Source organism: Nyctereutes procyonoides, unplaced genomic scaffold (genome assembly GCF_905146905.1).
Source record: "Nyctereutes procyonoides isolate TBG_1078 unplaced genomic scaffold, NYPRO_anot_genome, whole genome shotgun sequence".
NCBI lineage: Eukaryota > Metazoa > Chordata > Mammalia > Carnivora > Canidae > Nyctereutes > Nyctereutes procyonoides.
In genome coordinates, this window is record NW_026575125.1 from 13,059,864 (window position 1) to 13,087,085 (window position 27,222).

At 42.5% G+C, this 27,222-nt stretch overlaps 1 protein-coding gene across 2 annotated transcripts; it reads right to left on the bottom strand.

Moving 5' to 3' along the window:
- Positions 1–257: 257 nt before the first annotated feature.
- Positions 258–24,894, bottom strand: RBBP7 (RB binding protein 7, chromatin remodeling factor). 2 transcript variants are annotated; one of them, XM_055338739.1, is made up of 12 exons: positions 24,582–24,894; positions 23,597–23,741; positions 16,821–16,966; positions 13,427–13,573; positions 12,254–12,369; positions 8,142–8,302; positions 7,301–7,427; positions 7,103–7,180; positions 6,425–6,501; positions 4,257–4,314; positions 1,437–1,547; positions 258–708 (listed from the first exon to the last, which is right to left on the bottom strand). In XM_055338739.1, exons 1-12 carry the CDS (start codon positions 24,595–24,597, stop codon positions 640–642), a joined length of 1,251 nt encoding a protein of 416 aa, XP_055194714.1. In that variant the 5' UTR covers positions 24,598–24,894; the 3' UTR covers positions 258–639. The 2 variants fall into 2 exon arrangements, with proteins under 2 accessions (XP_055194714.1, XP_055194713.1); XM_055338738.1 differs by having other exon boundaries at positions 13,427–13,600; positions 24,582–24,893.
- Positions 24,895–27,222: the final 2,328 nt, after the last annotated feature.

Below are 27,222 nucleotides of genomic sequence, written 5' to 3' on the forward strand. Positions count from 1 at the left end.
GGAGAGGCCAACCTGGTTTGTCCCCTTTGCTGACCCCTGCCGTATAAGCAAACAAGCTTTCATGGGGCAGGGGCAACAGATGTGTTAAGGTAGTTCCAGGTTTACAAGTCTAACCTCTCCCCATCTTTCGATTAGGACACTCTCGTGTACCCTGTTCCACACACATACCAGCTTGCTCCCAAGAAGGGGGACACACACACACGGACAACACACACTCATGCTCTCCTTACCCAGGTTCTAAGAGAATAAAACAGAAATTATTTTAAAACTTTATTTCTGCAAAGCCAATCAACAAGTGTTGGAGGGAAAAAGTGTAAAAGTTATTCTTGCATATTTGGGAACAGCAAGCACTTAGTTTGAGAAAACAAGGACTTAAAATAGTTGAATCAAAGGCAGTACCCTGCTACTTGTATTTTAAAAACAGTGATGTTCGTTCTTAAACAACATTCCTTTCTTCCCTAAAAGCTACAATATGATACAGTACGCAATAGCTCACTTGAAAGTGCTAGAATCAGAAGGTAAAGAACGCCATATGCCATCTCACTTACATCTCCTACTATACAATGCCTTTCGGCGCTTGATAAACCAAGCATTCGTGTAGCATTACATTCAATAGAAACATCTCTTGTACTCTGGGTTTTAAGATCCTTGCCCCTCCAGTTCCGAGGTTGTCACATCTGACTCTTCATCATTGTAAATATTTTCAGCCTAGAGAGGACAACCAAATAAACGCACAGGTAAAACTCCCCATGGTTTTTACAAAGTTCTCTACAAACAGCATTGAATTGTCTAGACTTTAGGATTCACTGGTCAACGTGTTTGTGTTAGACATTTTTAATTTACTTAGTAGTCTCCTCATGCACCACCACCCCCCACCACCCAAAGATTTGAATGAGGTAAAACCAGGGCCAGCGTTTTTTGTTTGTTTGTTTTGCCGGTGTTATTTGGCAGGGAATTCCACCTTTATACCAACAAGCTGCCCGCCCCCTACTTATTTCTATTGTAAAAAGTGTTTCCCAAACAGCATTTCAAACATCACTGAAATGAAGCAATGGCCCTGCAGTTAATGAGGGTAAACACCACCTCAGAAACATCAGGTACTTCGTACTCCACATCCGAGAACTCGGTATCCTACAAATGCGTGGACGCACAGCAGACACTGGACATTCAGCAGCGATGCAAAGAGCCCCGCCAAGGACATGCACAACCGTCCCGTAAAGTGGAACAGATGCTGTGTCCCCATCTGTGTGTAGACACAGATTTTTCCTGACCTGACAGGTGCATAGTGAACTAAAGACTTGTTAAAATGGAGAAAGATCTTTTCAGATTGTTGCCTTTCTAGATTTGCTGTAATATGCACAATCTATAATAGAAACATTTCCAGTAAATAGTTTGTCTCTTCTTCTCATCCAGCAAAGAGAAATATTTTAGCTCACCATTTGCCAGATCTGCATGATGTTATCCTCAGACACCGAGCAAATGACCCACGGCTCATTGGGGTTCCAACTAAAATCTGATATCTTGGCGGTGTGTCCTCCATGAATAAACTGTTAATAAGAATTTTTAAAAGCCTTCGTTTCATATCTTATGTTAGCCGTTTTTAGAGCATCAGTCTTACAATTAAGGTTTAAAGGGAGGGGCTTACAGGCTCAGTAATCTACCTCTCCAATTCTCATTTTGCAAATTTCCAAACCCTCAGAAAAGGTGATAGAACAGTACAGGGACTGCCTGGGATACCCCTCGCCTACATTCCCCCGATTCTAACATGTTCACGAGTGCATTTTCTTACACAGACACGCCTACTGAGCCACCGCCCATGTACTTCAGCCCACATCACCCAAAGGTAAAGACGTTTTTCCTACACAATCATGATGCCGTTGACATACCTAATACATTTAACAGTAATTCAGCCTCATTATCAGTTATGTGTAGTTAGGTCCACATATTCAAGACAATAAATTAATGTTCTGTTAGAGTCTCAAAACAGGCCCACCCGAGGAGTCAGTCTCCCAGTTCTAGAGCTCCTCCTCCTCCCTCTTGCTAAGAGAAAGGCACACCTCCCCACCAGCCTGCATCTTTCCAAGGTGCATCATTCAAGGTGGGGATTCAAAAACCAAAACCAACCCAGGGGTCCAAAGCAAAGCCCCAGAAAGGCAAGGCAGAGGGCTTTGCTATGAAATGATGAAGAAGGCAGAGACTCCTTCCCTATAAGACACAGACCACTCATGGGAAGGCACTGGGCTTTCCTTACCTCAGAATTAGCAATGGGAAGAAACCATTCTCATAGGGACAGTATGAATACACGATTTTGGACAGAGAACTCCTACTTCCTGACAAAGTCTGATTTGACTCAGGATGACAAATAAGTTACATGCAAGGTAACTATTTTTAGCTATTCCCCCCAGTTTAAAAATGATAGAACAGCTTTCCAAAATCGTTAAGGGGGACATAAGGGAAAATATATTAAGACCACAGCCTTGGAATATATTAGGAGTCCTCAAATCAAGATATTGTTATACTAGAATTATACTTAGCATCCATTTCACTACAAGTAAGTATCCCTTGATTTCAGGCTCTCCTGTGAAAGGAACAAAATCCTAGTGGATCTCGTCAAGGACCACAAAATTGTTAACTGTAATATGAAGGGTATCCAAAAATAGCTAGAGACCTTGAAAACATTACGCAAAGTACAAGAATCAGTCACAAAAGACCACTTTATATTACGTTTCTATGAACTATCTAGAATACGCAAACCTAGAGACACAAAGCAGATCACTGGTTGCTGGGGACTGAGGAAAGGAGCAGACTGGGAGGTGGTCAGGAGTAGACAGTTCCTTTTTAAGGGGAAGGAAATGTTCTAAAATGGATTTGTGGCGACGGCTGTACAATTCTGTGAATAGGCCAAAAACCTTTGAATTATAGCCTTTAAATAGGTGAACTATATGGTATGAGAGTTCTAGCTCAATAAAGTTTTTACCAAAGTAAAAGAAGTGCAAACAGCTGGACAAAAACAGCTGACAGCAGCACCTCAGCTAGAAAATAAAACTATGAAGCCGTGCCTCACAAAACAGACTTTTCAGATTAAGTCACTCAATGGAAAACCATTTAGGTGCTGTCATCTGTCTAATTTATTGAGAAATGCTATTCCTTCATCAGTGGTGCACAGAACGTGCTGGCTTGTCGTCATACCCTCTTCTTTCTGTCCACTGCCGTCTGACACGGTAACATGCTGGACAAGGAGTAAAGGGATCTTACTTGGAGTTTAGTAAGGGGATCAACGTGGGAGTTTAGTGAGCATCTTCTAGGGTTTGCCTTCCAGGGCGGCCTTTACCTTTTAAAAGTAGTGGGCAAAGCCCAAGTGTACCAAGACTTAGTACTGGCCTAAGAACTAAAAATATGTTACAGAGGGACACCTGGGTGGCTCAGTGGTTGGGCGGCTGCCTTTGCTGCTGGTCGTGATCCCAGGATCCAGGATCAAGTCCCAAATCGGGCTCCCTGCATGAAGCCTGCTTCTCCCTCTGCCTATGTCTCTGCCTCTGTATCCCTCATGAGTAAATAAAATCTTTAAAATAAAAATTTAAAAAAATATGTTGCAGAGCAATGAACGACAATTTGCCACATAACTGGTGGATTATGAATGGATCTGAGTGAGGAAGAACCACTGCTAAGTCTGGCCATGCTTAACAGGAAAGGGACTTGAAGTGCACACTGAAGAGCTCAGAGACCGGGGGGATGAGGACCAACAAGAGAGACACAACACAGAAACCCTCTGAGGGCGGGCCAAGGAGAGGCCCAGTGATTCAGTCAGGAGCAGAAGGGAGATGGTAGACACTTGGCACCAACAAGACTGAGAATGCTTTCATTTTCTGGGCAGGGAACTTAAATAGCAGGTCACTAAAAATATTTCTGTATAATGGTAATAATGGTAAGTATTGCTAATTCACTATCAATACCTAGCTGCCCACCCCCTCCAAAAACCTCTCAGAAATATTATAATTGGGAATCAGTGAAAAATTAATTATTTTCCAAGGAGCCCAAATGGTTTAGTGAAACATTCATAAAAACCTACTGTGCTCTATTTACTGTTGTCGATAAATGTCAAAACCCAGTCACAATAACCTACAAGACCTCCCATTTGAAATCCTCCCCAAGAGCTAGCATTTGAAATTCTGACTCTTTTTCCAGATACATGGATCAATGACAAATAATCCAGTCTGCATAGACATTTCAATTTGCATAAGAAAGCCAATATATACCAGGAGTTCTGGAGGCCCATCTTCTGCGTCTTCTGCTGATTGTTCTTCTCCAATTTTGCTATCAATAAAGAACATAATGCTGTCATTACTGAAATTCTCGTAGATGGCGTGGATGTTCCCAAAACCAGCATTAGCCCACAAAGTGCATCTCAAAACATATACACCCTAGAAACAACTTATTTCTATACTACTATCAATTATAGCTTCTATATTAATTACTGGTGGGAGGGTGGAATGTTCACGTTCTGGAAATGATAAGAGCTATTCATAACTGAGTATATAGCACAGAAATTGTTAATAATAAATAATAATTTAAAATTCATTATTTAAAAAACCAAAAAAAAATTACTTATTTTTAACTGTGGTTGTTTACTGCATTGAACTTAAAAGTAAAACATAATACATAAGCCAAGGAAAGGCTATGTTTTTTTTTTAACAACTTCGATCTGTAGCATTTGCCAGCAGTCCTAACAGCGAAATCACTCTTAATTTACGTGCCAAATATCAGCCTCGATATCTAGCCCCAAGGTGGACTTTGCTAATAATAACCGCTGAAAAAGCAACCAAAACACACAACTTTCCAAGGGATTCTTTCTCTTCCCATTAAACTCACACCAAACATATGTGCCTGCTAGACAATTATGTCTCCTCTGGTCAGGAGTATAATTGCTAACACTGGTCATTTTAATCTGTAGTTTTATCCAGCGTATTTTTTTTAAAGATTTTATTTATTTATTCATGAGAGACCAGCAGAGACACAGGCAGAGGGAAGAAAAACAGGCTGCATGCCAGGAGCCCAATGTGGGACTCATCCCAGGATCACGCCCTGAGCCAAAGGCAGACAGATGCTCAACCACTGAGCCACCCAGGCTTCCCTATCCAGTGTAGTTTTAATAGTACACAAGTCATAAAAGAGTTTTAAGAAGAAATTTTACAATGCCTGCAAATTAATTATTGGCACCTTTAGGGACAATTCAGCTGACAGGGTATCAGACTTCCAGAGCTTGCTGCTTCACTTCATATAACCACTAGACCTTTAAGTTTCTAATTTTACTAATAAAATTGTTTTCAAATAAAATAGTATATACTCAAATGTCGGTTTTAAAGATTCTCTACATTTCCAAGCTTCTATTATGGTCAGAGTTTGTCCCAAACAAACACAGAACATCAGATGTTTCACAAGTTTTACAACACACGCATTTTACTCCACAATGCTTTTTGTTCTATACGTTGAAGGACCAGCCTATGGCTTCTGATTAAGGTGGCCCTGATTTTAATGAACTAAAAACTTAGTCTACTTCAAAGAAATAAATTTAAAATAAGAATTTGAAATAAGTTAATTCTTGGTAATTTAAGGATTTAAACTTAGGATAACGGGACCCCTGGGTGGCTCAGTGGTTAAGCATCTGCCTTCGGCTCAGGGTGTGATCCTGGAGTCCTGGGGATCGAGTCCCACATCGGGCTCCCTGCATGGAGCCTGCTTCTCCCTCTGCCCGCATCTCTGCCTCTCTCTCCTCTCTGTGTCTCTCATGAATAAATAAATAAAACCTTTAAAAAACATAAACTTAGGATAATGATATCTTAGAAGGAGTTCATGGAACTGGACATCTTTGTTAACGGCTCTAAAGGCTCAGACAAAAAAAGAAAGGAGTCTGAAATTCTTAGAATGGCAACTCTGAAATCAAGGAACTTTAAGAAATTTCAAGGAACTATATAATGAGCCCCAGAAGAACGTAAGCTCTCTTACAGCATGAGCAGTGCTTATCCTGCTCCCAAGTATATCCCCAGCGGTCACAAAACCCACAGCAGGGGCTCAGATCCCCAAAATGAACCGATGGAAGCACAGAAAAGCAAATGGTAGAAACACTTTTAAGAGTGCAGGTATGATATGAGCTCCAATGAGATGGGAACAGCTAGCTTCTATACCAACAGTGTTTTCAATACAATTATTTGGATCGTTAAACTCTCCTTGTATAAATTTATTTTGCAGTCCATTTGCTGATTCACTTCTATTTTACAGAACCAAGACTCTTCAGGAAGGTACCTGAAAGTTGCTTTAATATTTGGCTTATTAAACTGGGATCAGCAAACTATGCTCTAGTTTATGAATTACTACACTGTCATATTAACAGAATTAAGCTGTTTCTTGTTACCAGATTCTGAGTTACCTTAAATCCCACACATTCAGGCGGCGGTCAGTACCACTTGAGGCCAGAATGGTTTCATTATGTGGAGACCAGTGGACCTAGCAATACAGATTTAAAAGTATGAAGCATCATTTGTTCCTACGTTTGTGGGTATCATTCTAATCCTTGAAATTTTCCCATCTCCTGTTCTGTATCCTCTTCTTGGATACAGCCCTCACCCTCCTTGTCCTGTCCTTTCAAGTGCTCTTAAATGGCTCATCTCCCCAGCCCACCCTCTGGGAAGATCACACCCCCCCAATACAGGGGAGCTCAGCTAGGAATCTCCATACACTTATTAAGCCCATAACTAATCCAGAAGCTTTTCACTTTTTCTATGAGGTGTATCTTAAACCTATGCAAATCTCCATTTGAAACCACATACAAGGTATTTTTATTCACTAGAGAACGCACCACACTAGACACCTTAACTAAAGAATCCTTGAATTTCACTTTTTAAAATGATCCTGTTTTGCAAGATTTTTCTACTTCTAATGTAATAATCTCAAACAGCTCCAAGTTACTTCCCACTAGTTAACATATATATACAGAAGAGGAACTTAAAACAAATATCATGCCTGCTATAAAACCAGTAAGATTTTAAATTTCCCACCATCAAAGAGTTACTAAAAGCCTGACAGACATGAGAAAACTGTCACATACCTGGAAAATTTCATCTTTATGAGATTCAAAGGTATGCAGTTTTAGTTTTAAATTACGCAGATCCCATAAAGCTACAGTCTGAAGAAAAATAAATGAAAAGGAATTTATTTCTGCACTGTACGAAGAATTTTAGAATATCTGATTATAGCACAAGACAGGTGGATTCATAAACATCAAATATACAAAAACTTAAAAAACCTTATCCGCAGAGCCAGTTGCAAGAATGAACTCGCTGTAAGGGTTGAAGGACAGGCAGTTGACCTCGGCAGTGTGTGCATCCACCAGGTGGCTTGGCTTGGAGGTGGTGTTGGACCTGGTGTCCCATCTAGAACACAAAGACACAAGGCACACAGCACAAGCAGAAGCCACCCAACCCTCCTCAGCTTCTCATACCCGTTTCCAGGTCTGCACCACTCCACACCACCCTTACTCTGCCATGCTCACCCCTTCATGGACACCCTAATCACGTACAAAGCTGCCAATCTGGACTTCTAGCCACTAAGTGACATATTCTAAACCCACAGAAAATAAATTAGGGCTATCATTTCCAGTTTCAGATTCCTGTCTTATAACCAAATATTTCAAGCAGACACAACTACTGGAGAATAATGTAACAATTTGATACCTACAACCCAACCTTATATTTTACTATTCAGCCACATTTGCCTCAGATACTAGTTTCTTTATGAAATAAGACACATTTTAGGTGGCTGAATGCAGCCTGTAGCCATGCCCTGATGCAAACATTCTTAGCCCTCATCTTCCAAGTCACTGTGACCCTAATTTTGACACATACCACTAAGAATGTTTCTTTACATTTCTAGATTCTTTTTCAAGTAAAAAAATATGTTCACTCATATAGCACAGTATCTTCTATGCAAAAAAAAAAAAAGCTGTTACACTTGTTGTTTCTTGTATGTCAAGCTAAAGCTTTTAAGGCCAGTGTATAACTTAAAAAATCAAACCATAGACCACCACAATCACTGTTGATCATTCAGGACACCCATATATCAAGACCCCACTGAACCTTCCACCTTACATCATAAGCTTCTGATCATCAGCAACAGATCCAAACAATGACTCGTGCAGCAGATGCCAGGCCACATCCTCTACAACAGCCGAGTGGCCAGTAAAGATGGCTTTAGCATCCACAATCTTGCCTTCCTTTGGTCCTGCATTTATATCCCACAGACAGACAGTCTAAAGAAGGAAAAAACAAACAATCTTCATTAAAAAATTATATAACTAGGGGTGCCTGGCTGGCTCAGTCTGAAGAGTGACTCTTGATCTCGAGGTTGTGAGTTCGAGCCCCATGCTGGGTGTAGAGATCACTTAAACTTAAAAAATTATCTAACTATATATATAAAGGCAGAAATAAACACAAAGGAGAAGAAATATAAACAAAGTGAAGCTTCAGAAACAGAAGAGTATGCTTATAGCTTTCATCACCTGAGATGCAGAGGGCAAGGAAAAGGAAAGTATATGATAACAGGGACAGAGAAACCAGGCACGATGGCAGGCAAGAGACAATGAGGTAGAGTTTCTACTGACATACTTTCAGTCAAGTATCTAAAATTCATCTAGAGGGGATCCCTGGGTGGCTCAGCGGTTTTGCACCTGTCTTTGGCCCAGGGCGTGATCCTGGAGTCCTGGGATCGAGTCCCATATCAGGCTCCCAGCATGGAGCCTGCTTCTCCTTCTGCCTGTGTCTCTCTGCCTCTCTTTCTCTGACTCTCATGAATACATAAAATCTTTTAAAATTCATCTCGATTACACAATGCGACACACTAAGAGTCCAATATTCAGTATTTACTGAACAGATACTCATGTCCTAAAAATTCACACAGGTTTGGGAGACTGGAAATTAAGGTGTCTGCTTCTCCCACTCCCTCCCCTCCCGCTGCTTGTGCTCATGAAGGCTCTGTAAAATGGATGAATAAAATCTTTAAAGGCGAGGGCGGCTCAGTGGTTGAGAATCTGCCTTTGGCTAGGGTTGTGGTCCCGATCGAGTCTGGCATCAGGTTCCGCACAGGGATCCTGCTTCTTCCTCTGCCTATGTCTCTGTCACTCTCTGTCTCTCATGAATAAATTACATAAGATCTTAAAAAAAGAAAAATCTTTGGATAATTCTCTCGCCTCACAGCAGAAACCACTATTTGTAGTGGAACATTAGGAAGTCGAACAGGTGAAAAATCCAGAAACCCCAACTAGGCTACTTTGAGAGGCCAAAGCTTAAGGCCTGCTGACAGATCCCCACAGCACAGACCTCAATAAAACTTCAGCAAAATCCAAGGAGAGGCCATGGGCCTTTCCCAGGCCTCAAAGATCACAGATCAGCAGGCTCTGAGATCTGATTCTTCAAATGAAAACCATTACAAAGTTAACAGGAAAGTTTTTATGAAAAAATATTACAAGCTATGGGACAATGATTATCGTCCAAACGGTTTAAAAGGTAATTCCATTAAGACATATTTGCCCCAACAATTCCACTGACTGGTATGGGTTTCATCTCTTTGAAAATCACTTTCTTATCTGAAAGACTTTCTGTGACAAAGCTATTTCCCAGTAATAGCTATGTACTCAGTAACAAAAAATAGTTTTACATAATACACCCTTAGTCTTTGTTGATATACACTCAGACAATTTACAAGCACTGAAGAAAAAGGAACATATATAGAGCTCTTGAAATCCTTTCCTGATCATTTCAGAAGGATCCTGGGAAGATGAGCAAGAAGCCTGGCACATGCAGAGCCCTTAGAAAACATCAGCTATTATAACTAGCAAATCCCAGCTTGGTGTCTTCAAAAGGCACTAGTAAAAAAGTTACTGAGCATAATCCATTCCGTTTCAGAGACTCTACCACACCCACTTTGAGGGAAGTGGAGGAAAGCTTCCTTTTGGAGAACTAAGGGAGACCCTCACTTCCCAGCTTCCCTCGTGGCTAGGACATGATAGTGGCTACATCAGTCTGACCAGGATTTTTTTAAATTAATTTGACAGAGATTGAGAGAGATATACTGCATGCAGCAAGGAGAATAGCAGGCAGACAGAGAGAGAAGCAGAGAGCCTGATGCAGGGCTTGATCCTAGGACCCTGGGATCATGACCTAAGCTGAAGGCAGTTGCTTAACCAACTGAGCCACCCAGGTGCCCCGGACCAGGACTTTAAATTGTGAACATTAAGAGGGAAATCTGTTCTCATGTTTGCCAAGTGTGTGGGGGGGTACAAAGTGGAGAGTAACACCCACTCGCCTCTCCTCTCTGTTCTGGGCCATTTTCTAGCCAGCAAAGCAATTCTGTGAGCTACCCTACCCAACACCCTTCTGATAAATTCCTTTTCTGTTTGCATCAGCCGGAGTTGGTTTTGGTTGCTTGCAGCTAAAGAATCTTGACTGAGCCAATTACCTACTTTCAATATTTAAAAAAGCTTAACAGAAATTGTAACCAGTAGAAATAAAAGAAGGTCTGTGATGCAACAGGCCCTATTCTAGACAGGAGGATATACTACGGAAGAAGGTTAAGAGAACCTGTGGCCAAGTTACAAGAGCTTTCAAAAGCTCCAGAAGTCTACTCTCAGCTCTGGGCTGGAGTTATACCCACCATATTTTGCTTACAGTATGGGATCCATGAAGGAAGGTATGGAGCTGTAGGTGGCAAGAATGCTACAAAGATTGATCTACAATAAATTAACAAGATCACTTTGTGCTTGTGTGGTACTTTTGTTAAAATACTTGTATTAAGGATGCCAAGATAACTCTTAGAAGAAAACATAGATGTAAATCTTTCTGATGTTGGATTATGTACTGGTTTCTTAGATATGATGATATCAAAAGCACAAGTGACAAAATAAAAATACATAAACTGGACTCAAAATTCAACTTTTGTGCTCGGGAAGACATCGCTAAAAAAATGAAGACAACCTTACAGAGTGGGAGAAAATCTTTCGAAATCCTATCTGATTAAGGTCTTGTATCCAGAATATACAATGAACTCTTACAACTCAATAAAAAAAACAAAATTTAAAAACCGACAAGGAATCTGAATACATATTTCTCCAAAGATCTATAAATAGCCAATAAGCACATAAAAAGATACTCAACATCATTAGTTATCATCACAAGGAGATACTACTTTACCCCCACCAGGATGGCTCTAATAAAAAAGATAAGTGCTGACAAGGATATGGAGAAAGTGGAAGCCTGGGGTACACATTTCTGGGGGGAATGTGAAGTGGTACAGCTCCCTTGGAAAAGCTTGGCAGTTTTTCAAGAAGTTAAACATAGAGTTACCATATGACCTAGTATTTCCATTCCTAGGTAATTACCCAAGAGAAATGAAAACCTACATCCACACAAAAACTTATACAAAAATGTTCATATAGCAACATCACTCAAAATACAAAACAGCAAAAAAAATACAAAATAGCCCTAAAATATAAAAAAAGAGCAAAAAGCCCCAAGTAAAAACAACCCAAATGTCCATCGACTGATGAATCAATTCTGATATATCCATATAATGGATTATTCAGCCATAAATAGGAGTGACATACTGACCTTGCTTCAACCTGGATGAACCTTGAAAAACTTATGCTAAATGAAAAGCCAGAAAGAAAAAAAGCACATGATTCCATTTATATGAAAAATCAGTAAGAGACAAATCTATAGAGATAGAAAGTAAATTAGTGGTTGCCAGGAGCTGGGGGAAGAGCGGAGTGACCGCTTAAAGAGTATGGAGTTTCTTTGTGACACATGATGAAAATGTTTTAGAATTCGAGAGCAGTGATGACTGCACAGCTTTGTGAATATACTAAAACCCACTGAATTATACACTTAAATAAACTAAAATGTAATTTCTGTTTCTCAGGCCTCACACTTCATAGTTTCTATTATAAAGATACATTTTTAAATCATGGGACACCTTTTGCCCACCTTCCCTCCATTCTAAGGCTGCTTCAAAAGAGTTCTGTGGAATTCTAAGGCTCCAACAGGGCAGTATGATAACCATTGCTCTAAATCCTGTGAAAATGTTATCACAATAATCACCAGTATTATCTTAGAAAGCCTTTCAACTATACAGCACTCCTTCAGTGCACAGCTCTCCATGACAGTCTTTAACTCCAAGTACATGAGATTAGAAAGAATAAGTCTCTCACATGATCGTCGGATGCACTTAGGAGATGTCCACTCAAATTAGAATTCCAGGAAAGACCATAGCCTTCCTTTTGGTGGCCTCTTAACCTAAGATCAGGATTACATTCTCCACTTGGGTCTAAAGAAGAAAAGAGATACATTAACTATTAAGTGATTTTTTTTATCAGAACTAGTAAAAGCAATCCTCACTCCTCACTAAATGAGCTGTTAACATTCATTACAACGCTTGAAAAAAGCACCACACACCAATCATGACTTAGGACATGGTCTGACCTATAGCCACCCTGAAAACCTGTTCTCTGTGCTTCACTTCAAATACTCGATGCACACGAAGTTTCAGGACTATAAAGTGACTAGTTCCCTTGCAAAATCTAGTACTAGCTCCAACACAAAATACTGAAAACTATAGCTATCCTCTCAAATTTGAGTGGTGGCAACCCGCCCCACCCCTCGATCAAGTTTTTCAAACATGTTTGCAAGGAAAGGATTAACAGAGCAGGTCCTGTTTCTGAGCTCTTGCATGTCTCCAAGGTAGCCTGCAACCATGACTGACCCTTAGCCAACCCCTAGGAATGTGACCCTCACAAAATTCTTCACGTCACTGACTGAAGTTGTGTATGCCCAGAGCAGTGAGGCATGCTGTAGCAGCTCGTCAAGACTTGCAGGATTGTTTAGCAAGATTCATGATGTATCTGGCTTCACTGTTGGGGTCCCTAAGTTGTCCTTATCATGGCTGGTCATAGAGCATGATATACCTAGGTGACCAGACCTCTATAAAAACACCAGATCCTGAGATTCAAACAGGCTTCCCTAAGCAGAGACACTTACATGCTCCTGTGGTCTGCTGCTAGAGAGAAATCACGTTCTGTGTGGCCCTGGTGGGGAAGGACTCAGAAGCCTGTGCTTGACTTCTCTGGACTCTACCTGATGTGTATCTTTTCCTCCTACTTTTGCTCTGTATCCTCTCATGTAGTAAACCCTACCAAGCCAGAAGAGTATAACCTGCTGGCAGGTCCTTCTGTCAAATCACCTGAATTCTGAGGTTGGTGATAGGACACCTGAAACAATTTTTAAACCTTTAAAAATTATAGATTACACTAGTTTGAATGACCTCAAAGCATTTTTTTCAAATCAAGAAAATGTTCAAGCAATGGACTGATTACATTACCACATACCTGGTTTAGCAGGATGCTTTGTATAGTCAAAAACCAGCACATCAGAAGATGGTGTTTTTGTAGCAATGATGTGAGGATTCTGCGGCATGTAACGAGCACGGTTTACTTCTCCTTCATGGTTAATTTTAATTTCGCATTCAATTTTTCCTGTTACAGAACCAAAGCCACCAAATTCTAATGTGAGAAGAAAGAAATAAACACATACACTTACGATTAAAATTCACAAGTCATTTAGTTTAATACACCCAACAGATTTCTAACCTGATAGAATACAGCACAAATTAACCAGAGATGCAAAAATATGGGCTCACTTGCCACTTGGAATTAATTTATTCTCAAAGCCCATTTGAACTGGAAAATGTTGACAGTTATTTTATGCAAGTTAATTAATTGTTTCACCCTGGATTTAGAATAATTAAAAACTAACCTCTTTCAGGTGTGAAAAGGATGTGATTATTCCCTAAAATCAGGAATCCATGCTAACTAACCCCCACCCAACCCTGAGACAGACATGTTGGTTCCACCAGCATATTGAATTCAACTGCTAGTAGGGTCCCAAAGCTAAAATGAGGGGGAGAGGGGTTAACCTCTCTACCTGGTGTGTGAATAAAACTATAGTGTTGAATAGTTACTAAAAAGGCCTTGGAAAAGTAACAAAGTCACATAAAGAGTACAGGAGCTTCTGGGAAGCAGCAAGATGATAGCAGAAAGAATACAAGTAGAAAACATCTAAGCAGATAACAACAAGAGCATTTTCTTTTTTGTGTTCATAGATTAAGAACTAAAATAGTTGCTGAGGCTAAAAAATGTTTGGAGGCTTCACTTTGTAACTGTTATTTCTTCCTGACCTATATTGCTACTTCTCCACACATTCCTTTTTTGTTCCCAGTGTCTCAGGTTAGGAACACTAACTCAAATGCCTAATGGAGCCAGGCAAGTAGCAACTAAAACAGACTGGCTGGGTCCTGGAGAAAACCAGCTGAAAGCAGCAATCCATTTCTGTTTCAGCCAGCTCTTGCTATATGGGAATGCTTTATGAACACTGGCTCCCATGGTTTAATATCAGCATTCAGCCATTCTACTCTGTGGCAAACACAGCTTACTATTCTGTGTGGCTGAAAAATCACATACCATTCCATATAGCTACTCCCACACAGCCATATGCAATCACCTTTCCTTCTCAGCATGTTCCCTTTCCATCATGTCAGTGGGAGAAATGCATCCCAGTCTTTCTCAGACTGCCACTCATCTCAAGACTCTGCTCCAAACCTGTCCCAACTTTGATTTTCAACCCACCACAAACCCTCCACCCACTGTGGACTCCAAGGGTTCTAACATTTCTGATATAAAGACACTCAAGTTCCCCAATTCCTTTACTTAAAACAACCTAAACAGCTCTCCTCTTAAAAAAAATGGATTTCCAGGTAAGATTCACTTTTAACATGGGGCTTTGTTTTCTCAACTTCAAAAGTTTGAAAAAACCATTACTTTAATGATAATAGTATCCATTAAAAAATACTGTAAATGAAAATACAAAGGTGTTAACTGAATTATTTCAATCACTGTTGGAATGTAATACACTGAACAAGTGATTTCAGTAATTTAATACACATCCATAAATTATGCAGACACTAATTCTTAAAGGCAAGAGTCCAATAAATACATACTTTAGGATTAAAAGCCACTAAAAATTTCTGATTACAATATTTACAGAAATAATGCTTAAGGTTGTAGGGAAATGGACTGTGAATTGTGGCAGTGGCAAATGGATTAAATCATTTTGGAAAATAGTTTTATACTATTTTAAGCTGACAATGAATACACCATACAACTCAGCAATTCCACTCCACTAGATAAATTTTCCAACATGTGTACAAGGAGACATGGTAAGGATGTTCACTGAAGCACTGTTTATAAGAGCAAAGTACCACATTGATGCAATCCAACTGCCCCCGGTAGAAGAACAAAGTCAAGTTTAATCACAATGGAACACTATACAGCAGTTAAAAGGAGAATGACATCTACATGGTATACACAAAACAGTACTGAAAGAAAAAAGCTGTAAAAAAAAAAGCTTTATGTATATTTACTACCACATAATAAAAATATAAACAAATGGCACACTAATTTCACGACAGTGAGAAATTCTTCAAAGGAAGGCAGTAGGAAAGGAGTAGGTTTGGGGTGGCAAGACTTTAGCTATAAGGTAATATTTTATTTCCGGTAACAAAAAAACTAAAGCAAATTCCTTAAAACATTAAGATCAAACCTTTCAGGGCTGTGCAGAATGCACTAACCCAACAGGTCTGGTTGCTTAGCCCTCGCAGCTCTGAGGGACACTGGGACTATGAATGACCCTAGGCCAAGTCCTGGGAACATGGACCTCAGAATGTTCTTTACGTCACTGATAGACTGATGATTTTGTGGTGTACACCTGGAGCAATGGACCATGCTGTACCAGTTTGTCAGGGTTGCTTTGCACAAATATCAAGATTGACGATATGCACCTGGTTTCATTACTGGGGTCCTGAGTTTCAATTGTCTTAACTGGTTGCCAGCAGGATATGCCTGTGAAAACAACCCCTCCACAAAAGCCTCAGATCCTGACACTCAAATGGGTTTCCCTGGGCAGGAGAGAGAGATTCTGCACATGTCCCTGTCGTTTGCTGCCAGAAAGAAAGCACATCGTGTGCGGCCTTGGACAAGACTTGTGCCAGACCTCCCTAGACTCCCTGATGTGTATCTTTTCCTTACTGCTTTTGTTCTGTATTCTTTACTGTAACAAACTTTAGCCATGAGTATAATTTGCTGAGTCTTGTGAGTCCTTCTAACACGAAGTCCAAACTTGGGTGATGGTGGGAATACCAAATCAGGGAAATGTACCTTTGACAGAAGGGGGGAGCAGGGAGTTAACAGCTTCCATTAAAAGCCACTATTAACTGTTTGGCATAATACACCTTCTGACTTTTTCCCATGCACACCCAACACACATTACTTTTACAAAAATGGGTACTATAACACACAAAGAAATTAATTCACCTTAGACGTTTTTCTGTACTAGGGCATACAGATCTGCCTCATTGTGAGTTTGTGTAAAATTTCAGGTTTATTGCATTCTTAGGAATTGTTGCACAGTATTTCAAACATAATGCGTTTAGCCAATTTCCTATTAAACTAACATCTAGGTTGTTAGGTTGATCTTAATTTTTCAATCCTGCAAATAATGCTATTGTGAAATCCTTGTGCACATGTAAGCAAGTAGTTCTAGAGTTTTAGAAGATAAAGTCCAAAAAGCTAAACTGCTGGGCCAAAAGATATTAGAAAGTTGTAATAACATATTAGAAAAAATCCACACTCTCTTACACATCAATACTGGAACATATGGTATACCTACCACCCTTCTCACTGTCACAGTGGGAAGCATCAAACTGTGCATCATCGTTCGGAATATGGACTCGAGCAACCACAAGATGATTCTGCTCATCAGACGTATGAGTTCCCAGCACTAGCCAATGAAGGGCATAATCCTTTCCTTCCGGTCTGTTTAGGAAAGAAAATAAGTCACACTAACCCTACAAGAAATCAGTTGCTAACAAATTCATCACCAATCTCCATACTCAAAATCACAACTTCTCACCTAAAAATATCTTCCATTGTAATACACTAGACATTTCTTTTTTTTTTTACACTAGACATTTCTAATTTCCCAGTAAGAGGCAACAAGTTTAACCACTGAGCCAGAAAAACTGGGTTCAAATCCTGGCTCAAACTAAAATTAACAATATGCAATTCCTTTTTTTTTTTTTAAGATTTACTTATTCATGAGAGACAGAGAGGCAGAGATACAGGCAGAGAGAGAAACAGGCTCCAGGCATGGAGCCCAATCCCAGGAACTCTAGGATCACACCCTGGGCCAAAGGGAGGAGCTAAACCTTTGAGCCACCCAGGGTGTCCCGAAATATGCAATTCCTTAAAACACAATTTCCTGTGGGGCCTAGTTTCTTCACCTAAAAAACAGGTTGTGTGTGCAAATAGCCTGTGAAAACTTTTTATTGATGTTCATAGTGCTTAAAGTTTATGAAATGGAGATTCTCATTTTTATCGGGGGAGAGGGGTCTTTGTTGTTACCTTTTTCTATGGACCTTATTTTGAGGCTAAAGAACCCACTGATGCTTCTTGGCACCCTGGTTTTGCCTCATCTTTTTTTTTTTTAAAGATCTGTAAAATTTATTTATTCATGAGAGACACAGAGAGAAAGGCAGAGGGAGAAGCAGGCTCCCTGCAGGGAGCCGGATGCGGAACTCAATCCCAGACCTGGGATCACTCCCTGAGCTGAAGGCAGACGCTCAACCGCTGAGCCACCCAGGTATCCCTTGCCTCTTATCTTTTAATGACATTTTCCCATTTGTATTATTTAGAATAGCAATTTCCACCTGCGCTGTATGAGGGCCAAGATGTAGGGCTCTGAGCCCCAACATCAGACAAGTTAGGCTACTTATCTGTTTCTAAAGTTTGTTTTTTAAATTTCTTTTTCTTTTTTTTTTTAAGATTTATGACAGACACAGAGAGAGAGAGAGATTGGCAGAGACACAGGCAGAGGGAGAAGCAGGCTCCATGCAGGAAGCCTGACGTGGGACTCGATCCCCCGACTCCAGGATCACATCCTGGGCTGAAGGCAGCGCTAAACCGCTGGGCCACCGGGACTGCCCAGTTTCTAAAGTTTGGTTGTACAAAGGATTCAGTGGTTTTTAAAAAAGGCTTGAGGGTTGCTTCTACGAATATAATTTAGTAGTAACTGAAAAAAAATACAAGATAAAATTTTGCCAAGATTAGGCTTAATGTAAAAAAGAATAAATATGTATACAACTCCAAGAACAGAATAAGGCACCCGTGTCTAAGCAATAGCTTATTTTAAAAAAAATACATGAGTCTTAGTCAATGTATGTTCAGTGGTCAAGAACAGGATATGGCTACCAAAATAGTTAATTCCATCTTAGATGAACTTAAATGGAGAGGGGGAGGCAATGCATGTGAGTACTCACCCACTTATTTTTATTTATTTAATTTATTTATTCATGAGAGACACACACAGAGAGAGAGGCAGAAACACAGGCAGAGGGAGAAGCAGGCTCCCCTCAGGGAGCCTGACACGGGACTTGATCCTGGGACTCCAGGATCACACCGAGCCAATAGCAGACACTAAACCGCTGAGCCACCCCAGGGATCCCCCCAACTTATTTTTAAATGGAAAAATAACACAAGGGATCCCTGGGTGGCGCAGCGGTTTGGCGCCTGCCTTTGGCCCAGGGCGCGATCCTGGAGACCCGGGATCGAATCCCACATCGGGCTCCCGGTGCATGGAGCCTGCTTCTCCCTCTGCCTGTGTCTCTGCCTCTCTCTCTCTCTCTCTCTGTGACTATCATAAATAAATTTAAAAAAAAATGGAAAAATAACACAGAAAATTAGGCTCTAAGCAATGTAACTGAGGAGGACTTAGACAAAATGAAATCTCTGTAGCTCAAAATGAAAGGGAACTTAAACACATCTCATTAGAACCATTTGAAAACTTCCAAAAAAAAAAAAAAAAGAACCACTTGAAAAGGGGGCAGCCCGGGTGGCTCAGAGGTTTAGCGCCACCTTCAGCCTGGGGCGTGATCCTGGAGACCCGGGATCCCTGCTTCTCCCTCTGCCTATCTCTCTCTCTCATAAATAAATAATAAAAACAAAATCTTAAAAAAAAAAAAAAAGAATCATTTGAAAAGAAAAAGGGGGCAGCCCGGGTAGCTCGGCGGTTTAGCACCGCCTTCAGCCCAGGGCGTGATTCTGGAGACCGGGGATCGAGTCCCACATCGGGCTCCTTGCATGGAGCCTGCTTCTCCCTCTGCCTGTGTCTCTGCCTCTCTCTGTGTCTCTCATGAATAAATAAATAAAATATTAAAAGAAGAGAGAGAAGAGGAGAGGAGAGGAGAGGAGAGGAGAGGAGAGGAGAGGAGAGGAGAGGAGAGGAGAGGAGAGGAGAAAAAAGAAAAGAAAAGAAAAGAAAAGAAAAGAAAAGAAAAGAAAAGAAAAGAAAAGAAAAGAAAAGAAAAAAGAAAAGAAAAAGGGGGCAGCCCAGGTGGCTCAGGGGTTTAGCGCCACCTTCGGTCCAGGGCCTGATCCTGGAGACTGGGGGTCAAGTCCCACGTAGGGCTCCCTGCATGGAGCCTGCTTCTCCCTCTACCTGTGTCTATGCCTGTCTCATAAATAAATAGGATCTTAAAAAAAAAAAGAAAAAGGAATGCTTGAGAGAAAGGAAGGACCACAAAGCAATGTTAAGGCTAACATAAAAGGAAGAAGTATTTTATTAGGGGGTTAAACAGAAAAAAATAGGACCTTTCTAAGAAGCCCGGTCCCAACATGGATGGAGGATCTGAAAAATTCCTTGACTCTAAAATTCAATTGAGGTATCCCCCGTCACAATAATCATGTAAGGATTTTTTTCTTTTTTACTGGCAATCCTTTCAAGTCCATCATTAAAATACAAACTTATTTTCCTGAACCAACAATACTACAATATTTTCCTCCAATGCTGAATGCACCTAAAGCTGCAGGAGCACTAATGTTAAAAGACCTTGTCCATTTTTCAGTGCCAGCATCCTTTGATCACTTGGGACTCCACTGCTAAGAGTCACCTAACAATCACAGATTATCACAAGATTATTCTCAGTAGCACTGTCTTAGTGGAAAAAGACTGATGACAATCTTGAAATATCTATTAATAAAGAACTGGTGGGACACCTGGGTGGCTTAGCGGTTGAGTGTCCACCTTTGGCTCAGGGCGTGATCCTGGAGTCCTGGGATCGAGTCCCACATCAGGTTCCCTGCATGGAGTATGCTTGTCCCTCTGCCTAGGTCTCTGCCTCTCTCACGAATAAAATCTTTTTAAAAAATCTCTAAAAAATTTTAAAAAGAACTGGTGATATACATTATAGTATATTCATAAAGGGAATTCTATGAAGCCCTTAAAGCAAAAGAGCATATCTAAGCATGCTGATAGGAAGTCTCCACATAAACAAACTGTAAAGCCAAGTGAGTAACTTGCTATCATTAAAAAAGACGGAGGGAGGGGTGCCTAGGTGGCTCAGTCAGGTAAGCGTTTAATTCTTGGTTTCTGCTCAAGTCATGATCTCATGGTCCTGGATCGAGCCCCGTGTCAGGCTCTGCACTCAGCAGGGAGTCTGCTTAAGTTTCTCTCTCTCCCTCCCTTGCCCTCTGCCCCTCCCCCTGCTCATGCACAACCAGTTCACCCAAAGGGCGGGGGGGGGGGGAGATGGAGGGTAGGTGTGTGTAATGTGTATATACACTTATTTCTGGCAGGATCAGTTAAAAAAGCCAGCCAAAAATGACTCGACTCTGGGTAATAAACCAGGAGAACAGGGAACATGGAAGGGAGACTTACTATTTTCTCTATGTACTTTGTACCATCTGAATTTGAAGGATTACAAACGTTTCTAAGTACAGAATAAGTTAGTCTCAAGATGTTTAAGAAACTGGGAACCCTGGGTGGCGCAGCGGTTTCGCGCCTGCCTTTGGCCCAGGGCGCGATCCTGGAGACCCGGGATCGAACCCCCATCGGGCTCCCGGTGCATGGAGCCTGCTTCTCCCTCTGCCTGTGTCTCTGCCTCTCTCTCTGTGTGACTATCATAAATAAATAAAAATTTTAAAAAAAGTTTAAAAAAAAAGATGTTTAAGAAATTATTTAATAAAAAATATGGAATAATGGAATTACGGATTAGAAATACTTAATTAAAATTTTTTAAGATTTTATTTATTCATGATAGAGAGAGAGAGAGAGAGAGAGAGGCAGAGACACAAGCAGAGGGAGAAATAGGCTCCATGCCAGGAGCCCGACGTGGGACTCGATCCCGGGACTCCAGGATCACGCCCTGGGCCAGAGGCAGGCATTAAACCGCCAAGCCAACCAGGGATCCCCCCCTAAATAAAAATTTTTACAAGGCAAATCCACCATGTGGACAATTACCTAATTTAGTTTAAGGACAACAGTTCAGAAAGTGCAAGTAATTATTGGGAAGTATGCTCTATGTAGTATGTAGGTAAAAGCCTCATGAGGTTGACTAGCATCACGTTCCTCAAAGACCCTGGGAATAAGAGTAGCCAACATCTCCAGTGTTCCGCATAGTAACAAAACACAATCACAGTCCCTTCGTACTCCAAGTAGAATCCTGCAAAAGCACCACACAGCCATCCTCAACATCCAAGAATGCAGGCTGGCTGGCATTTTCTTGCATTCCCAGAGCAACTGCACATCCCACAACCAGATCCCACTTCTTTGTATGCAAAGAACACCACGGAATACATCATTTAAAGTATTTTTTGTTAAGTTCTTAAGTGTTAACATAAAAGCAGTATTGGGGGGGGCTGGCGGGCTCAGTAGGTGGAACATGTGACTCTTGATCTCAGGGCTGTAAATATGAGCTCCACTTTGGGTGTAGAGATTACTTAAAAATAAAAATCTTTTAAAAAGCAGTATCTGGGCTAAGAACATACACATTTAACATCCTTAAAATTGTTACACAAAACACAGATAACATTTTCAGAAGACTTGAATAAGCAGTTTTCACTGGAATCCAAATGGAGAAACACAGTTACTACGGTCTAATTATTTCTGAATACAAAGGGGGAGAAAATCAGCATCAGTCACCACTTATTGCGGACTTCTTCTGTGCCAGCACTTTAAAAGTGCATGATCTTATTTAATTTCCTCAAAAGTAGGCAGTCAGAAGCACCAGCACCTCCACTTACAGATCAGACAGCTTGGGAATAGAGACTGACCAATGTGCCCTAATTTAGCTATTAAGAAGCAGGCGGCAGGATTCAAACTCAGGTTTCTAACCTTAGAGTCCTAAACACCTCCGCTGTGTTCTGCTGTTAAGGTAGATCAAAAAGATCCAAAATAATGTAAATTAAGCTGTTAAAGGTTTTAATTTACTTAACAGGAGTGCACAAAGAATCAAAAGTACATGGTGCTCAAAGGAGAACCTGAATACCCTTAAGTATTTGATGTTCAAAATTGTTAAGTCAGTGTTTTGAAGTCTGTTTTTTATTTCTTGGCTATTCTTACCACATCTGTGTATTTACACTGATTTTGGGGAATCCTAATAGAAGCCTCTACCTATATGGAAGACAATGTCTGCATATGGAGAATTCGGCCATTAAAGGAGTAACCTCATATAAAATTAACTTGCTCTTATTTTCAGAAATTGTCTCAAAATCCCCTTCCTACATTAGTTTTGTTAATCCTCATTAAAAATATATGTTCACAATACCCAAATTAAATACTTTTCAAGTACACAGCCAAGTTCCTACGAGAAAAAGTGCAAGCACTTAAGAAAGTCTAATACAGGAGTTGCCTCAACTCTGGGGTACCCGGTTTGGGTTCAAAATCCCACTTCACCACTTGCTGGATGATCCTGGGTATTTTAACATCCCCACCCCAGTCTCCACAACAGTAAGACAAAGATGATAAAAAATAATCATAGTATACTTTTTTATAGTGTAATTCTGAATACTAAACTGGACACAAAACTGTTGAGATGTGCCAGGCCCTATTTTAAGTGTTCAATACCAGCAATTATTACCAGAGAAATTTTAGAAACGGCTGAAAAGAACCAACAGCAACCTCCAAGTGTATTCCACACTATCAGCTAGTAACATCTTTTCTTCAGTGAACTGCTGCTAAATTCTTTTTTCCCTTTGTCAATTAAAACCTATTCATATAGTGGTGGCTGGTTACACGGATGTGCTCCCTTCGTAAAAATCCATCCAGCCATATGCTTATGATTTGTGCATTTTTCTGTATGTGTGCTCTTTTTCAATAAAGTTTTAAAGAAATCCATTAGTCTGGGCCCCCCAAAATGCTGCTCTATATTTAATCCCAACTGTTAAATACGTTAGATGCTCCCCACAAATATCATTAATCGCACTTTGTCCCCACACTTACATATCAAAAACCATCCCATAAATCACTTGTTTGAAAATAAAAATCACCTGCCACCTCATGCAAGGGCTAAATTGATTACACGCTCATGTTCTATGTGTAAAATGCCAAAACTAGGAATTTCGGGATAACAGTCAAATTTATGCAAAGTAAAAGTTGCCAGAAACCCTTACTTAGTCACTTCAGGAAGCCACTGAACGGTAAGACTCGGCCACTGAAGAGCATGGGTCATAACCAGGTCATACAGAAACGGTGTGTTCTTCTTCCAGATTTTATATTCTTCATTGATGACACGCTCCTCCACAGTATCTTCAAACACTGAAATTTGGAGAAATCCCACACAATTAAGTGGCTGAGAGAAATCGAGTTAGAATCTGTACACAGATAGTGGAGGTCACCTCGAGATGGCCACACCTAATCTACTCCTCAGCTTTACGTCTAATTTGGACACGAACTAACTGCTCTTCCAGAACGTGAGGAGAATATTTATTAACACCAGGAAGCTTATTTTTTGCACTTAGAAATCGATACTGCTTGCGTGTACAGAATTGGGCAATTACACAGACGATTTTGTTTCACCAGTTACAGCTGTTCGCACCTGTTCGAAGATGACGACCCATCTGTGCAGGGGCTCCACGACCCACCCCGGGAGACGAATCCACGTGTAGCAGAAACCCCTCGGCCCGCTCCCTCCATCCCCCACCAGGAGCGGCCTCCGCTCCCACGAAGCCCGCGTCAGCAGCCATAGGCCGGCGTGTTCCAGAATCCCCCGGACAAGGGCCGCGACCCCGAAGCGGTCGACGCGCGCGCGTGGAAGGAGCAGCCGTGTCCGCTTTCCGGTGGCGGAGGCCGCCTCCGCCCGAGAGCCAAGGGCGCCGGAGGGAGCGCCGCCGCCAGAGGGGGGGGAGGGGGAGCGGGGGGGCAGAGGGGGAAGGGGGCCCAACCCGCGGCCCCGCGCCCGGCTCCGGAAGTGCTCGGAGCCCTCCGCGCCGCGGTCCCGTCCCGCTGTAGGCCCCTCGAGGCGCGCGCCTAGCCTCGCGCCCGGCCCCGCCCCCTGCTCCTCACGCCAATTCGCGCCTTTCGCCGGCGCGTGCCGCGGCCTCGCGCGCCCGCCGCCCCCCGCGGTCCCGGCGCGCGCCGCCCCGCAGGGCCTCTTACTCTCTTTACTCGCCATCTTGCGTCGGGTCGTTCGCCCCTCGCCGCCGCCTCGGACTCCCCTCGCTAGCCAACAGCAGCCCAACCGCAGGCGTTCCTGCCTCGCCCAGGCGCGTCACACACTTCTAGCTCTCGAAGCGTGAGCTCCGTCTTACGGCCTGGGTGCTCCCCAAACGCTGCGTCCTTCTCTCCTGCCTCCTCCCCGCTCGCGGGTACCGAGGTCTGAGGCGCTCTTCTCTCTCTCTCCAAACTTGGAACGAGACTTTTCAACCCGCGCCTCCCAGCCCGCCCAGGCTGCTGAGCGCAGGCGCATCCGCCCTGGGAAAAGTGAGAGGCGGTGGAGAGGCGGGCCTGGGAGCCAACGGCTCGGTTGTTTCAACCAATGAGGTGCGGCACGCAGGTTTCACGCGGCATTTGTGGGCGGGCTTCTGGGGGTGGGCGGGGCGTTCCGCAGCAGGAAGTTGGCGAGGCGCAGGCGCGAGGGCTCGCCCAGCGCTCCCAGGGCCGGGCGCGGGGGCGGATGGGGGCGCGCGGGGGTGGGGCGGATGGGGGCGCGGCGTGCGGGCTGCGCGGGGGCTGTGAGCCCCGGGGCCGCGGGGCGTGGCTGCTTGCAGCGGCCGTGGCGGTGGGGTGGGAGGGGGGCAGGGAGGTTGACGCGGCTTAGCCAAGCAAAATCTCAGAGCGAGAGAGGAAAATGGTTTCTAGTCTCGAGAGATTACTGTGCCCTCAACGTCTCCCGGATAATCACGGGCATGCAATTCTGTGTACCCTGAAAGGCTTCCCTCTAGTCGACTGGCTTTTCCCGGGGTCCGGTCGAGCTGAGGTGGGGTTCGTTGCAGGCTGAGGAAACCTTTTACAGAGGCCGCGGCCGTTTTTTGCCTGCTAAAGCCGAGGGGCCTCCCTGTTAGGCTAAACTTGCGGCCTGTTACTGGCACAAGGCCTCCGACGGCCCGAAGCTGACTTGAATTACACTGTTTGTTTGCACATTTGGGTCCTTAAAATGATTTGCGGCCTCTCGAACTGCAGAGAATTTTGTCCCTACGTTCTTGTCTCCGTCCTGGCCCCTGCTGAGTCATTCTCGTCACCCATGGGGGTCCCAGGGCGACCCCACTCCGCGATGGCTTAGCTGGGGACAGCTGCCCTATGTGGACCCGGGATGGCTCGCTTGAGCCCTGCTTGCCTTGAAACTTGGTAGCCCCTGAGGAGTGCGTGGGGGTGAGGAGAAAGTGAGCTGCAAGGCCAGAAGGGCTGTGAGGGCCAGAGGGTACCGGGTGGGAGGACGTGGCCGAGATGCCTACGCACAAAGAGAACCTCAGTGTACGTCCAGATTAGGAGAGAGGCTCCCTCTGCAAAAGCACCCGAAAACATTTGGTACCTTGATATTTTCCAAGTGCTTTCACAAGAGTGACCATGGTGACCCTCAAACGGAATTGTTCACTTGCCGCTGTGATGCCCACTTTTCCGATCAGAAAACAAACTCAGGGATCCCTGGGTGGCGCAGCGGTTCGGCGCCTGCCTTTGGCCCAGGGCGCGATCCTGGAGACCCGGGATCGAATCCCACATCGGGCTCCCGGTGCATGGAGCCTGCTTCTCCCTCTGCCTGTGTCTCTGCCTCTCTCTCTCTCTCTCTCTCTCTCTCTCTCTCTCTCTCTCTCTCTGTGACTATCATAAATAAAAAATTAAAATAAATAAAAATAAAAACAAACAAAAAAAAAGAAAACAAACTCAGCCCTTACTCTACTTGGTGGCAAAACCAGTAATATTACCTTATATAGAAATTTACTGTCTGATGTGTCTTCTTTACAGTAGGTTACAGTTCATTATTGTAACGCTCTGCCTTCAGGTTAGGCCCAGGAACCTTGTTAAGGACTAAAGCTGGGGCGGGGCAGTGCAGTGGGGGTCTCGGCTGCAGAGGCAGAAGGGTTAGAAGGGTGTTTAAACAGCACAGCTCTCATATTCTAGAACACTGGGTGGCAAACGTTTTTCTGATGGGGGCCACAGAGTAAATATTTTAGGTGTTGGGAACAACTACTCAGCTTTGCCACCTTACAGTGAGAAAGCAACCTCAGACAATATGGATGAGCCTGGCTGTACTCCAATAAAACTTTATAGACACTGAAATTTCATATAAATAATTTTCACTGAATTTTCATATAAATTTCACGTGCCACAAAATAATCTGATTTGTTTTTCAACTACTTTAAAATGGAAAAAACATTTTTATCTCGTGGGTCAAACAAAAACTGGTGGTGATTATATACCCAGAGGACTCTAGTTTGACCACCTTGTTCTAAGAATAATTGTCTTAATGGCTTTGCTTCAGCGGGAACATCCTCATGTGCATGGCAAGAGAAGGCTTCGCAGACAGATTTGAGGCTCCCTTTAATTCATTTTATTTATATTTGATGGGTATGCATGATTTCCAAAACCTATTACATGTGTAAAGGGTTGAAAGAAATCTTCCCAGACATTATGGCTATATGATCTTTATATTGTCCACCTCACTGAGGGTCAGAGGTGGAAGTGTGAAGCAGATGTTTTGGGAGTTTCTGAAAATAATGCAGGCACTGTCATATACTTCATCCAAAAGTATCATTACAACATATTTTATTAGCTTTTAGGTAGAACCTGCCGATCCTTTTCT